Source organism: Canis lupus, chromosome 37 (assembly GCF_003254725.2).
Source record: "Canis lupus dingo isolate Sandy chromosome 37, ASM325472v2, whole genome shotgun sequence".
In the NCBI taxonomy this organism is placed as follows: Eukaryota; Metazoa; Chordata; class Mammalia; order Carnivora; family Canidae; genus Canis; species Canis lupus.
In genome coordinates, this window is record NC_064279.1 from 12,113,889 (window position 1) to 12,126,787 (window position 12,899).

Here is a 12,899-nt window from a genome sequence, read left to right on the forward strand (position 1 = left end):
GAACTACAAACTGATATAACCATTTTGGAAAACTTTTTGGCAATATCTAACATTTGGAAAACTGAACCTGTGCCTACCCTGTGACCCAGAAATTCTATTTCTGCAATTCTACAAATGCAGAAATGACTGAATATGTACACCAAAAGACAAGAACTTTCTTAGCAACTGTATTTATGGTAGCCAAAACTAGAGTCAATCTAAATGTCCACCAAAAGAAGAATGGATATAGGCTGGTAGTCAATGCAAAGGGATGCTATACATTAATGATAAGAACTGTTGCATGTAGCAGCATAAAGGAAATCTCATAGATATCACCTGAAGTTTAAAAATATCATCCAACGTAAGATGACATCAGTTAGAATGGTGACTACCTAACTTTAGGGGCTACTGATTGCGAGGGAGGCTAGAGGGAGACTTCTGGGTGTTGGTAATTCTGTTTCATTTGGTAATTTCATTTCATTCTGTTTCATGATTACATCTGTAAAACTCATTGTACACTTAACCATATGTATGTCAGACTTCAATTGAAAGAAAGGAAGAAAAGCTACCATCTGAGAAAGAATTTCTTTAATTCAAGACATCTTTTCCTACTCACATATTTCTTAAGGTTGATCAGAGAGATGCATCACTAAATTACCACTGGCACAATATCCAACTGGTAAGGCACTCAGTTTTAATTTAAGACTAAGTGATAAAGAAGTTAAGTAGCTGCCAGATCATTCCCCTTGGAATTCAGCAGTCCATGTTTATATGTATTAAATTGGGGGCTGGATGGCTCAGTTGGTTAATGACCTGCCTTTAGCTCAGGTCATTATTCCAGGGTCCTGCGAAGCAGCTATGCATGGGGCTCCTTGCTCAGTAGGCAGCCTACTTCTCCCTCTGCTTGTGCTCTATCTCTGTCAAATAAATAAAAATCTTAAAAAAAAAAAAAAAAACCCACACACAAAAACTTATAGGGGTGCGTGGCTGGCTTAGTTGATAGAGCATGAGACTCCTGATCTCAGGTCTGTCAGCTGGAGTCCCATGTTGGGTGTATGGATTACTTTAAAAAAAAAAAAAAAAATCTAGGGACCCCTGGATGGCTCAGTTGGTTAAGCGTCCAATTCTTGACCTTAGGATTGTGAGTTCAACCCCCACGTTGGGCTCCACGCATGCGCATGGAGCCTACTTAAAAAAATAAAAAAAAATTTTTTTTAAAGATTTATTTATTCATGAGAGACACAGACTGACAGAGAGAGAGAAGCAGAGACACAGGCAGAGGAAGAAGCAGGCTCATCACAGGGAGCCTAATGTGGGACCCAATCCTGGATCCCAGGATCACGACCTGAGCTGAAGACAGGCGCCCAACCACTGAGCCACCCAGGCATCCCAAAATAAAATCTTTTAAAATATATTGAGAAGTTATAAATCACTACTTTGAGTTGGAACCAGTTAAGTGCTGTCTTTTATTGCATTTTATGTGAGTCTGACAAATCATTTTATAATCATACTTTATTCCTCCTTTTCAACCATTTCTTTTTAAAAGATTTATTTGGGTGGGTGGGGGGCAGAGGGAGAGGCAGAAAGAATCTGAAGCAGACCTGGCACCAAGCCAGAGCCAAGCTGGAGCCAGACATGAAGCTCAATCCCAGGACCCTGAGATCATCATCCAAGCCAAAACCAGGAGTTGGACACCTAACCGACTGTGCCACCTAGGTGTCTCCGTTTTCAACCATGTTTATAAAATATCTTGTTATTGGTAACCATAAGAACTTAATATGCTTTATTGCACATTCATTACAGCTATAAAAAGTGAGTGAAAAACAAGTTTTCCTAAACCTGATTCAGTACCATCCATCCCATTAAGCATATTAACATAGGTAAGAACAGATTATGATAAATATTTTCCTAACAAAACAGAACAAATAAGAATCAGGACGAACTTTCTGAGTTTGATTTAACTGGATCTAATAGCTAAATGACAGAATAGAAAATCAGATTAAACTCTTGGTTTCTATTGATTTAGGAGACATAATTAGCATTCCTTGTAAGAATTATATCCTCAGTGTAAAACAATATTAAACAGTCAGGTAGTGAAATGCTTCATTTAACTTGGGTGTAAGCTTTCACAATTAAAAGATTCTACTACAAAATGCACCATGAGATCAAACATAATAGCTAAATAATCGACACCAATCTGTAAGCCTGGCTCAGTATCACTACATTCAAAGACTCAGATCAATGTTGCATAGTACAGTATGTGTAATAAAAATTTACAAATCTACTCCAAGAAAGCCTAATTATGATTGAAGTAGCAAGGCAAGAAAATGGGAAATTTAAATAGGAAAGATTAAATTGTCGTATATTTGTCAATATAGGCCAAATATAGTTAAGTTCTCAAAAATACTTACCCTTGTCAGTCCCAACTGTTCTGTTTTCTGTTTCTTTCTTGGTCGATTTGTGGGTTCCTCCAATTCATCCTCTTCATCTGTAGGAACTGTATCACAGAGAATTAAATTTGATATTTTAAAAATTTATGGTAAATATTAATTGCAAGGTCTTTTATCTATTTAAGTAATCCGTATGCCAAACATGGGGCTCGAACACATGACCCCAAGATCATGAGTTGGGTACTCTACCAATTGAGCCAGCCAGGTGCTCTCTGATTGCAAACAGTCCTAAAAGAATTCTTGTATTTTGGGCAGCCCCGGTGGCTCAGCGGTTTAGCGCCACTGCAGCCTGGGGTGTGATCCTGGAGACCCGGGATCCAGTCCCACGTTGGGCTCCCTGCATGGCGCCTGCTTCTCCTTCTGCCTGTGTCTCTGCCTCTCTTTCTCTCTGTGTATCTCATGAATAAATAAATAAAATCTTAAAAAAAAAAAAAAAGAATTCTTGTATTTTGAAGTTAAATTTTTTTTAAAAAGTTAAAAAAAAAAGAATTCTTATATTTCTGAGTATGTTTTCTCCATGTTATCTCAAGTGGTTAAGGAATAGCTATGCCTCCTTATTTTGGTTAACAGAAATTTATATTTAAAAACAACACCTGGAAAAAAAAAAAAACCCAACACCTGGGTTATCAATCTTCTAAAAGGAAAAAGCAAAAAATAGAGCACACTAAAATCATAAAGTCTAACCAGTTTGTTATTTTGCCATGTCTTTAAGATCATCATTATGAATATTAATCACTTTACCATATCTATGAAAAATTACTTAGTATTAGTTCACCCACATTGCATTTTTATTATAAAGAAGGGAATGACAAGGTTAAACAAACACATTAAAAGGAAATATAATCCAGTCATGTTTATTTTGACTATTTTACTTTTCTAACAATGAATTAAGAGTATCTCAGACAATGAAATATACACTAAAATATACTTTCCTACAAAAGGAAAATTATCCAAATAAACCACTTTCTGCCTCAAAACTATTTGCTTAAAGAGGTGCCTGGGTTGCTCAGTCAGTTGTGTCTGACTCTTGACTTCAGCTCAGATCATGATTTTAGGATTATGAGGTCAAGCCTTGAGCTTTAGGCTCCCTAGGGCAGGAAGTCTGCTTGAGATTTTTTTCTTTCCCTTTCCCTCTGCCCTGCCCTCCAACCCCCACTCTCGCTCTCTAAAAGAAATAAATAAATCTTTAACAAAACAAAACAAAGCTGTTTGCTTATTGGGAAATCTACTGAATTGACCTCTATATTTCCTGCCACTATTTAAGCTTTTCTTGATCTCCCAAATCAACTTTGTGAACTGTATGCTATTTTACTGTAATACGGTTATTCCCTCAGACATAATAGAGATTCTGCTTCTGTTTACCTCTTTAAGTAATTCTAGACCACAGTTCTTTTTAATTTAAATATCTGTGGGTCTTCCCTCTCTTTTTTCCGTCACTAATGTCAAAGTACCTTCCTCTTAGAGTCCTCCCTCCTTCAACTCTTCCTCTTCTAATTGTTCCTTCTATGTTTTCAAAGTAAAAAAAATTAAGTTTGGCAAAACTGCATTAAAAACTTAAGTAAATCAGCTTAAACAAGAAATTTCTCTGGGCAGCCCTGTGTCTCTGCCTCTCTATCTGAATGAATAAATAAATAAACCTTTAAAAAAAGGAAGATTTTATTTATTCATAGAGACAGAGGGAGAGAGGGGCAGAAACACAGGCAGAGGGAGAAGCAGGCTCCATACAGGGAGCCCGATGTGGGACTCGATCTGGGGTCTCCAGGATCACACCCCAGGCTGCAGGCGGCGCTAAACCGCTGCGCCACCAGGGCTGCCCTGAATAAATAAAATCCTTAAAAAAAAAAAAGAAAAGAAAAGAAAAGAAATTTCTCTAACAGTGGAGTCTATCAAAATGACTCAGAAAGTATTTTTATTTCCAGGTTCCAGAATAAGAGAACTCTGAGAACTAAGGCAGTTATGTCTTATTGCATCAATCATGTTGTTGCTTACTTGCAGCAATTCAGTGACACGGTTCAATAAATAAAAGTGTGGACACGGTTCAATAAATAAAAGTGTGGTAGAGAGAAACACATTTTGAAACACAATGAAGTATATTAATTTTTCTCTATATGCTCCTTTATTTTTGTCCTCAAAAGCTCTGGTCCATTTTTATGGAAAAATATGTGTGAAATAATATTCTTTCACTGAAATTCTTGAAACATCATTAATAAGTCAAAGTACAACAAAAACTTAATTTAATTTACCTGCAGACCAGATCTTTAGCATCTTATCCCAGGAGCCACTGCAAAACTAAAAAGATATACATGAAGAGAAAAAGAGTATGCAATATAATCATATTATTTGCCTTGTTTTTTCTATTTAAAACTTAAAATCTTTACTTTGTTCTGAAATCTTTTACTACTATCGTACCCTCTGCATGGCTTCCTAGTCTCCTGGGAGTTGTATTGTCAATCTCATGGCAACTGAAGGAGCTGCCATTTTTATATGGCCCTGTGCCCGGGCTATGGTTGCTTAGATCAAGGTGGGAAACTGGTCTATACAGTGCCCACAGATCTCTCCCTCCTCCAGGATCTTTTTTTGAAAACTTGTGTTCCACAGAGTTGAAGTTAGTCTTTTCCAGAGACTGATGGTATAATGTAAAACCTAGGAATACCGAAGGTCAGGTTTTAATGCCATATGGAAAAAGTCCATCTGAAGTGCAAGAGAATAAAGTCAATTTAGGAAGATAAGTGAGGGAGGTATGTTGGCCACATTCAAGCTTCAGTTCCTGAGTCTCAGATGCTGGTGATAGGATTATTCACTCCTTCCTGGATCTCACAATCTTTTAAACTGAAAAAAGTTCAAGATGAGTTTCTGTCTCTTATAGCCAAAAGATAAGGTATGAGTAATTAATTTAAGTTTTGACTTGACAAGGTAAACCTTATTTATGGCTCAAATAAATAATCATACATCTTTACCTCTGAATGCATGAAATTGTCCTCTGTTATGCTAATTAGCAAAGAAATGCTGAAGAAGCACTCTGAAATTCAGAATTTTAGGTAATTTTCAAATGGCATAACCCCTCAAAAGTCAATACAATGTTGCACTCAGGATTGTGTCCTTTTAATTAACTCTGACCATTTTGTCATGATACAGTGAATCAGCACAAGTAGTAAACAACCTTTATTAACACTAACCTTAGTGTACCTAAGGCTTAGATGATCAACTAGACATTTTCAATTCATGACAGCACTGAGTAGCTCAAAGGTTGAAAATGTCAATCACTATAAATAAAGTTACACTGCTTATTAATCTGATTTCATAAAATTTCTGCAGTTTATATTAAAGTTCTAAACCAAAGAAACCCAGACTGAAGAAGTGAATCATTATGTCTCTTATTATAAGACTATGTACTTTGGGTTCAATTTCATATTCTTTGTTATGAAAGTAGGACAATCACAATGGATACATGAAGAAAAAATTTTTTGCATAGGAAGTTCAAACTCTAATTCAACAGTAGCAGTAACACACTAGCTACTTACTTTAGTTCCCGTGCTATCAACAGCTATAGAATCCACACTTCCAGCATGACCCCTGCAGCAGTGCAGGGCTTTCACTTTGTTTCTCTCCACATTCCACTCCCATAAGAGAATAGTTTGATCCATAGAGGAACTCAGTAGTAGGCAAGACAAATTATCTGGAGAAAGGAGATCAGAAGAATAAGAACAAATTAGTAAAAAATTTAAAATACACTGTATTCTGAAACTGAAGAATTGACTTATTTGTTGTTGAGAAAGACATTAGCCAGCTTTGAAAAATAAAAAGGGGCACCTGGGTGGCTCCATGGTTGAGCATCATCAGCCTTTGGCTCAGGGCGTGATCCCAGAGTCCTGGGATCAATCCCCCAATCGGGCTCCCTGCATGGAGCCTGTTTCTCCCTCTGCCTGTGTCTCTGCCTCTCTCTCTCTCTCTCTGGGTCTCTCATGAATAAATAAATAAAATCTTAAAAAAAAAAAACCCAGTTACTTATGGTATAAAAGGACAAGTCTTCAAAAATACTATAAAATATGAGTTTAACACAGTATTAACTTCGAGGTATATTTTGTTATAATTTAGTAAGGATTGAATTCTACCACTCTTACATAATCTTTTTCTTCTTGCACACTATATTTTTGAAAGACCTCACAATAACTGAGGTATGAGGTACTTCCTACCCGATCCCCATTCTGCCCCAGCACTGAAAATGGCTTATTTCCAATTCCCTATGCAGGATTCCTTTCAGTTTAGGCAAACAGTCCTAACCTTTTTTCACCCAGGCCACATCTTTTACAACATCTGTATGTCCCACAATTGTCATTATTGACTTTCCTTCCAAGGACCAGATCCGAGAAGTCTTATCATAAGAACCAGTCAAGATCCTGTGAAGAGAAAAAAAAACTTCTATGAAATACAAAAAGCTTTTTCAAAGCCTGAAATCAATTATATTCCTAAAGCAATGACAAAGTAAACCTTCAGGAGTATACTTTAAAAACTTCTTTAGGGATCCCTGGGTGGCGCAGCGGTTTGGCGCCTGCCTTTGGCCCAGGGCGCGATCCTGGAGACCCGGGATCGAATCCCACATCAGGCTCCCGGTGCATGGAGCCTGCTTCTCCCTCTGCCTATGTCTCTGCCTCTGTCTCTCTCTCTCTGTGACTATCATGAATAAATAAAAATTAAAAAAAAAAAAAAACTTCTTTAACAGGAAGACTAAGATTTCAAATCACAACAGAATAGATCAGAAGATGTTACATTTGGCTTCTCCTGACCTCCTAAAAGTACAAATGTAACTAAAAAATGCTAGATTTCATTTTCACTACTGTCGTAAACACTACAACTCTCAGGGAAATTGCTTGTAAAACCTAACGGTCCTTTGTCCTGAACCAGTGAAAAACATTTAACAGAAAAACAGTAAAACCATCTAAAGTAAAATTAAAACCAGTAAAAGCATCACTTGTATGCCAACTCCAGGAAGATATTCTTTAAAAGAAGTAAGGTTGTACTATAATCATAATCCATTCTCAAGTGCTATTCTACAAGTAAGGCCAGTAAGGGTTTGCGCTGAGTCATCCATACCTGCTTGAATCTAGTCTTCCCTTTTTATTCCTAAAATAAATTGTATGATCTACATCTTCACGGGAGTAGGCTAGGAGATCTGTGGCTATACAAGGCTTTTTCCCCCTCTGTGAAACAAATGATATCTTTGGTCTTATAAGCAACACACTCAAACAAAATGCCCTAAGACACTTGACTGATTCCATAGACGAATGTCACTACAACATCTTGAGACAGATAAGTTTCTTCTTAAATAAATTGAATGAAAAGATCTTTGGCATGGTTCACTGATACAGATATCACGAAACTACTTTCACAAAGAACACAGAGTCAATCACCGAAAAATATTCACATAGTACATTTAAAAAGACTGATAAAGTAGCCTAATGAAATGGATAGAAGAACATTAATAGGGTAATACCATTCCTCTGCCCCTCTGACTGAACTGATCCAGTCATCGTGGAACAAGCATTGCTCTGGCTGAGGTGCAGTGTACTTCTCCACATATTCCAGTTCCACAACCTCTTCCTAGTCACAGAGAAAAACCAGAAATCAATGGGTAGGAAATATTAGAAAGGGAGACAGAACATGAAGACTCCTAACTCTGGGAAACGAACTAGGGGTGGTGGAAGGGGAGGAGGGCGGGGGGTGGGGGTGAATGGGTGACGGACACTGAGGTGGGCACTTGATGGGATGAGCACTGGGTGTTATTCTGTATGTTGGCAAATTGAACACCAATAAAAAATAAATTTATTATTAAAAAGAAGGAAGGAAGGAAGGAAGGAAGGAAGGAAGGAAGGAAGGAAGGAAGGAAGGAAGGAAGGAAAAAGAAAGAAAGAAAGAAAGAAAAAGAAAGAAAGAGAGAGAGAGAGAGAGAAAGAAAGAAAGAAAGAAAGAAAGAAAGAAAGAAAGAAAGAAAGAAAGAAAGAAGAAAAACCAGAAATCAATCAGGCGTACAGTTTTAAAATAATACACTATGGGGCAGCCAGGGTGGCTCAGCGGTTTAGCGCCGCCTTCAGCCCAGGATGTGATCCTGGAGACCAGGGACTGAGTCCCATGTCAGACTCCCTGCATGGAGCCTGCTTCTCCCTCTGCCTGTGTCTCTGCCTCTCTCTCTCTGTGTCTCTCATGAATAAATAAAATCTTTAAAAAAACAAAACAAATAGTACACTATGGAAATAAAGGACTCCCAGTTTAACATGTCTCCTTCATGTCAGTCCCCTTCACAATTCAGAAAATCTGGAGCCATGCAAAAGGTGAAAATTTTATCTGACCTAACAGTAGTATTAAGAAATATTTATGACCTTGGAAAACTTATGCCAAAAGTGAAGGGGGACGTGGAGGAGAAAAAAAACTTTAAAAAATAAAATCATAAAAGCATTTTGTTTAATGATGATGATGAAAGAGTTCTGGATATGGACAGTACCGATGCATACATAATATTGTGAATGTACTTAATGCCCCTGAATTATACACTTCGATAAAAATGGTTAGAATGATAGATCTTAGTACATTTTATCACAGTTCTAAAACTTGTCCAAAAAAGTGTAAAAGCTGTATTTTAAATTATAAAAGCAATATTAAGGAAGCTTTAAAAATTAGAGGAAGGGGGAACAACAATAAATCACAATAACCTAACTCGTAAGTTTTTGTATGCACACATTTTGTACACTTTTATTTGCAGTAAACGTATATTTGCTATTCCCTTTTCTTCTCATATTTGTTCATCTGCATTTCTTAATATACCCTCAGAAGAGAGGATTTCAAAACTGAATACACAAAAACTGAAGTTCAAATTTCTAGAAAAAAACAATAATAAAAATCTTGGTTGCTAAAGATTCAGGATGATTCTAAAAGTTTTCCACATTGTCTAAGAACACCTGACATAAAATAGAGCAGGTAAACATTTGAATGAACTTACTGATGAGATGTTTTCCAGTTCCATGTGTTTGAGCAAGGGCAACCGGAGAAACTGGCCCTTGATAAGGAAATCGAACTCCACATGTTTGTGGAACTCTAAAAAAAATACATAATAAAATGATCACTCAGCCTGAAGTAACATTGGTAGAGATATATGAGTAACCCCAAAACAACAGGTACCTATTATCCTAGTTGGCCTCTGAATTTCTCCATAGCATAATCAGGCCATGTATTCCACTACCCTACATGATTTTTAAGAACAGATTCTTTCTTCCGTTGTTATAATTTTTTATTGTTATTGTTGGCACAATGATCTCTATTTTAAAAAACTTTTCATTCTCTGGATAATTCCAAATATATATAAAAGTAAAAATAACATTGTAAGCCCCCATCCTTATCACATATTTTGACAATTACCAACTCATGGGCAATCACCTATACGTCTTACTCTATGCCTCTGCAGGTTTTTTTAAAATCAAACCTTAGAAATGCTATCATTTTATCTGTAAATATTTAGTATGTATTTCCAAAATATAAGGACTTAAAGTAGGGATGTTAAAAAATTTAATCACTATTCCTTTTAATAGCAAATATTCATGTTTTTTTGTTTCATAAGTCTTTTTACAGTGAGTTTTTTAGAATCAGCATGTAAAGTCCACATATTATATTTGATTAATATATCTTATTTAATCTTTAGCAGTTCCCCCTCCTTTTTCTCCCTTGCCATTTATTTGTAAAAGAAACTGGGTCATCTATCTTCTAATATTCCTTACATTCTATATTTGATTGGTTACATCTCCAAGGTGTCCTTTAACATGTTCCTCTACCATCTATACATCCTGTACACTAGGTGGATTTAAACATGTAATTAGACTTCAGGCTTGCTTTTTTTTTTGTAAGAATACTTACACACAGTAATATGTGTTTCCTATTGCATCACATCCATACACTGGTATTACAAAGTATTTATTTCACAAATAATTTTTTTTTTCCTTAAAGAAAGAGTGTAAGCAGGTGGGGAAAGGCAAAGGGAGAAAGAGAATTCCAAGGTGGCTCCACACCCAGCAAGGAGCCAATGCAGAGCTCAATCTCATGACCTCAGCCAAAATCAAGAGTCAGAGGCTTCATCAACTGAGCCACTCAGGCACCCTATTAAAAGAACAATTCTTATTCCAGCTCAAACACTTTTTCAGTAAGTAAGATATATGACAGTCTTGTAATTTAGAAGTAACTACTTATCAGAATCTCTATATATCAACAGATAAGGTAAAGACAAGAACCTATGGGCAATGCTATGGGACTATCTCTGAATGAACAATCGCCTGGTAGTAGTGAAAAAATTGCAGATCCTGACCACAGCCTTTGCCAAAAAAGAAGATAAAGTTGTTCAAAAACATCTCAGGGGCACCTGGCTGGTTCAGTGGGAAAACCATGAGATTCTTGTTCTTAGGGTCATGAATTCAAGCCCCACATTGGGTGTTGAGATTACTTAAAAAAAGAAAAACAAAATAAAACATCATATCAAACTTTATAAAAAAATTATGGGATTATTTGAAGATGGAGAAGGGGAAAATATTGGGCATTAATTTATAACTCTCACCTCCCATTCCTCCAAGTAGGGTAGAATCAAAAGAACTCTGAAGTATCAGAAATACCTGTTTAAAAATATGCTTGCTTTGGGGCACCTGAGTGGCTCTGTGGGTTAAGCATCTGCTTTGGCTCAGGTCATGAGCCAGGAGTCCCAGGATTGAGCCCAAGTTGACTTGTGCTTCCTGCTCAGTGGGGAGTCTGCTTCTCCCTCTAACCCCTCCCCCTGCTCACGCTCTAATAAATAAATAAAATCTTTAAAAATAAATAAAAACATGCTTGCTTCTAAATGGTGACATCATTGACAAAATTTTGTTTTTAAAGGTCATACTTTATGTTATTCTTAATTTTTCTATTTTATGTATAATTTCACTATTTTTTAAAAAACATCTTATAATACAAAATGTCAAACATATGCAAAAGTAGAGAACAATAATAAACCTTCATACATCTTCCACCCAATTTCAACAATTATCAACTCATGGCCAATCTCCTTTCATTAATATTTTTGCATATTTTGTTCATACCAGTTTTATGGGCTAATAATTTATTTTCATACAACAGCATATGTTTAATATTTATACCTTTTAAATGTTTTACTTGATATCCTTTATAAACCTTTATCCATTAATTTTTGAATGAATCCTAAATACTTTAAAAATACTAGTATTAATATTGGCATCTGTTATTACACAAAATAAATACTCAAATAGTGACATTGTCATTTTGCTTTGTAGAAGTGTAGCAAGTAAGACCCAAGCACCTAGATGCTTGTTCTATGCCTACCCATCCCAGGTCTCCCTACTATAATCACAATGTCATAAATGACACTAAAACCTTATTTCTAAATCTTAACCACCTTATCTTCACATTGCTTTAAAATCAGATTAAATGGAAATAATTTTTTCTGAAAACTTCTATCTCAAAGCACTTAAAAAAGTATCATGCAGCAGGGAAACATGTTTTACAGTCCATAAGTTTTACCATTACAAAATATATACAGTGTTATAAAACAAAGCCCAAAAAAGGGAAATAAAATAAAAATGTGATGTATTTTAGTGTAGTTAGTGGCACTGCACCCTCTCCTAACTTCTCAAAGCCTTTATTTATACACACCATTTTTGGCCTCCAGCAATTTATTGATGATGTTACTAAGGTCAGCAATTTCAGAGGCTGCAGGAATTGAGAAGGGTACATCATCTACCACATATCTGTAAAAAGGAAATGATATATCAAAGTCAAGTCTACAGATATTTTAACAAATGTGCATTTATTCATTCAACAAATATTTACTGGGTATCTAATAAATGCCAGACATTTTGCTACATGGTATTAACAAAAATGAATTAGGACATGATCTTTGTTCTCAGAAAGGGCCAAAGCCTGGTAATCAAAATACAATAAAAGTATGTAAGAATAATGTCATAAGCGTATATAGAATGGGAGAACAAAGAAGCTGTAGATCATTTCAACCAAAGAAAAAGATAGACAAAACAAAGTGTAAAAGAATACACAATAAAGGTCTTTCTTAAGCTACCTCTGGAGAGTGACTTTGTCAGGTAAGAGGGGGCAGACAGAAACAAGGGGTGCAGAAAAGCAGCAAGAGCAGCAACCAATAGCAGCTAAACTGCCCACGCAGCCTATTCCGCAAAGGTGATCTTGCTCTAGACAGTGACCAAAAATAAGGTTAAAGAGACGTGCATGGAGTGGTTAATCTACTATGTGAAGTAATTTTTACTTCTTTCCCTAGGCAATGAAGTACCACTGAGTCCTAACAAAGAATATCATTGGAATTTTGTTTTGTTTTGTTAGACCTTTTTGGCAGCACTGTTGAGACAGGATTAGAGGAACATACAATGGTCAAATTAGAAAACTCTTGTAAGAGAGAATGAG

At 36.1% G+C, this 12,899-nt stretch overlaps 1 protein-coding gene across 4 annotated transcripts in view; it reads right to left on the bottom strand.

The window, feature by feature from the left end:
• WDR12 (WD repeat domain 12) overlaps positions 1 to 12,899 on the bottom strand; it is a 30,423-nt gene that overhangs the window by 12,380 nt on the left and 5,144 nt on the right. For all 4 annotated transcript variants that reach the window (XM_035710741.2, XM_025441974.3, XM_025441976.3 and 1 more), the window contains 7 exons: positions 12,123 to 12,217; positions 9,421 to 9,515; positions 7,921 to 8,027; positions 6,711 to 6,826; positions 5,951 to 6,105; positions 4,673 to 4,718; positions 2,391 to 2,476 (listed from right to left, as the gene is read on the bottom strand). In XM_035710741.2, coding sequence (XP_035566634.1) covers positions 2,391 to 2,476; positions 4,673 to 4,718; positions 5,951 to 6,105; positions 6,711 to 6,826; positions 7,921 to 8,027; positions 9,421 to 9,515; positions 12,123 to 12,217 — 700 coding nt within the window. The remainder of the gene's footprint in view (positions 1 to 2,390; positions 2,477 to 4,672; positions 4,719 to 5,950; positions 6,106 to 6,710; positions 6,827 to 7,920; positions 8,028 to 9,420; positions 9,516 to 12,122; positions 12,218 to 12,899) is intronic.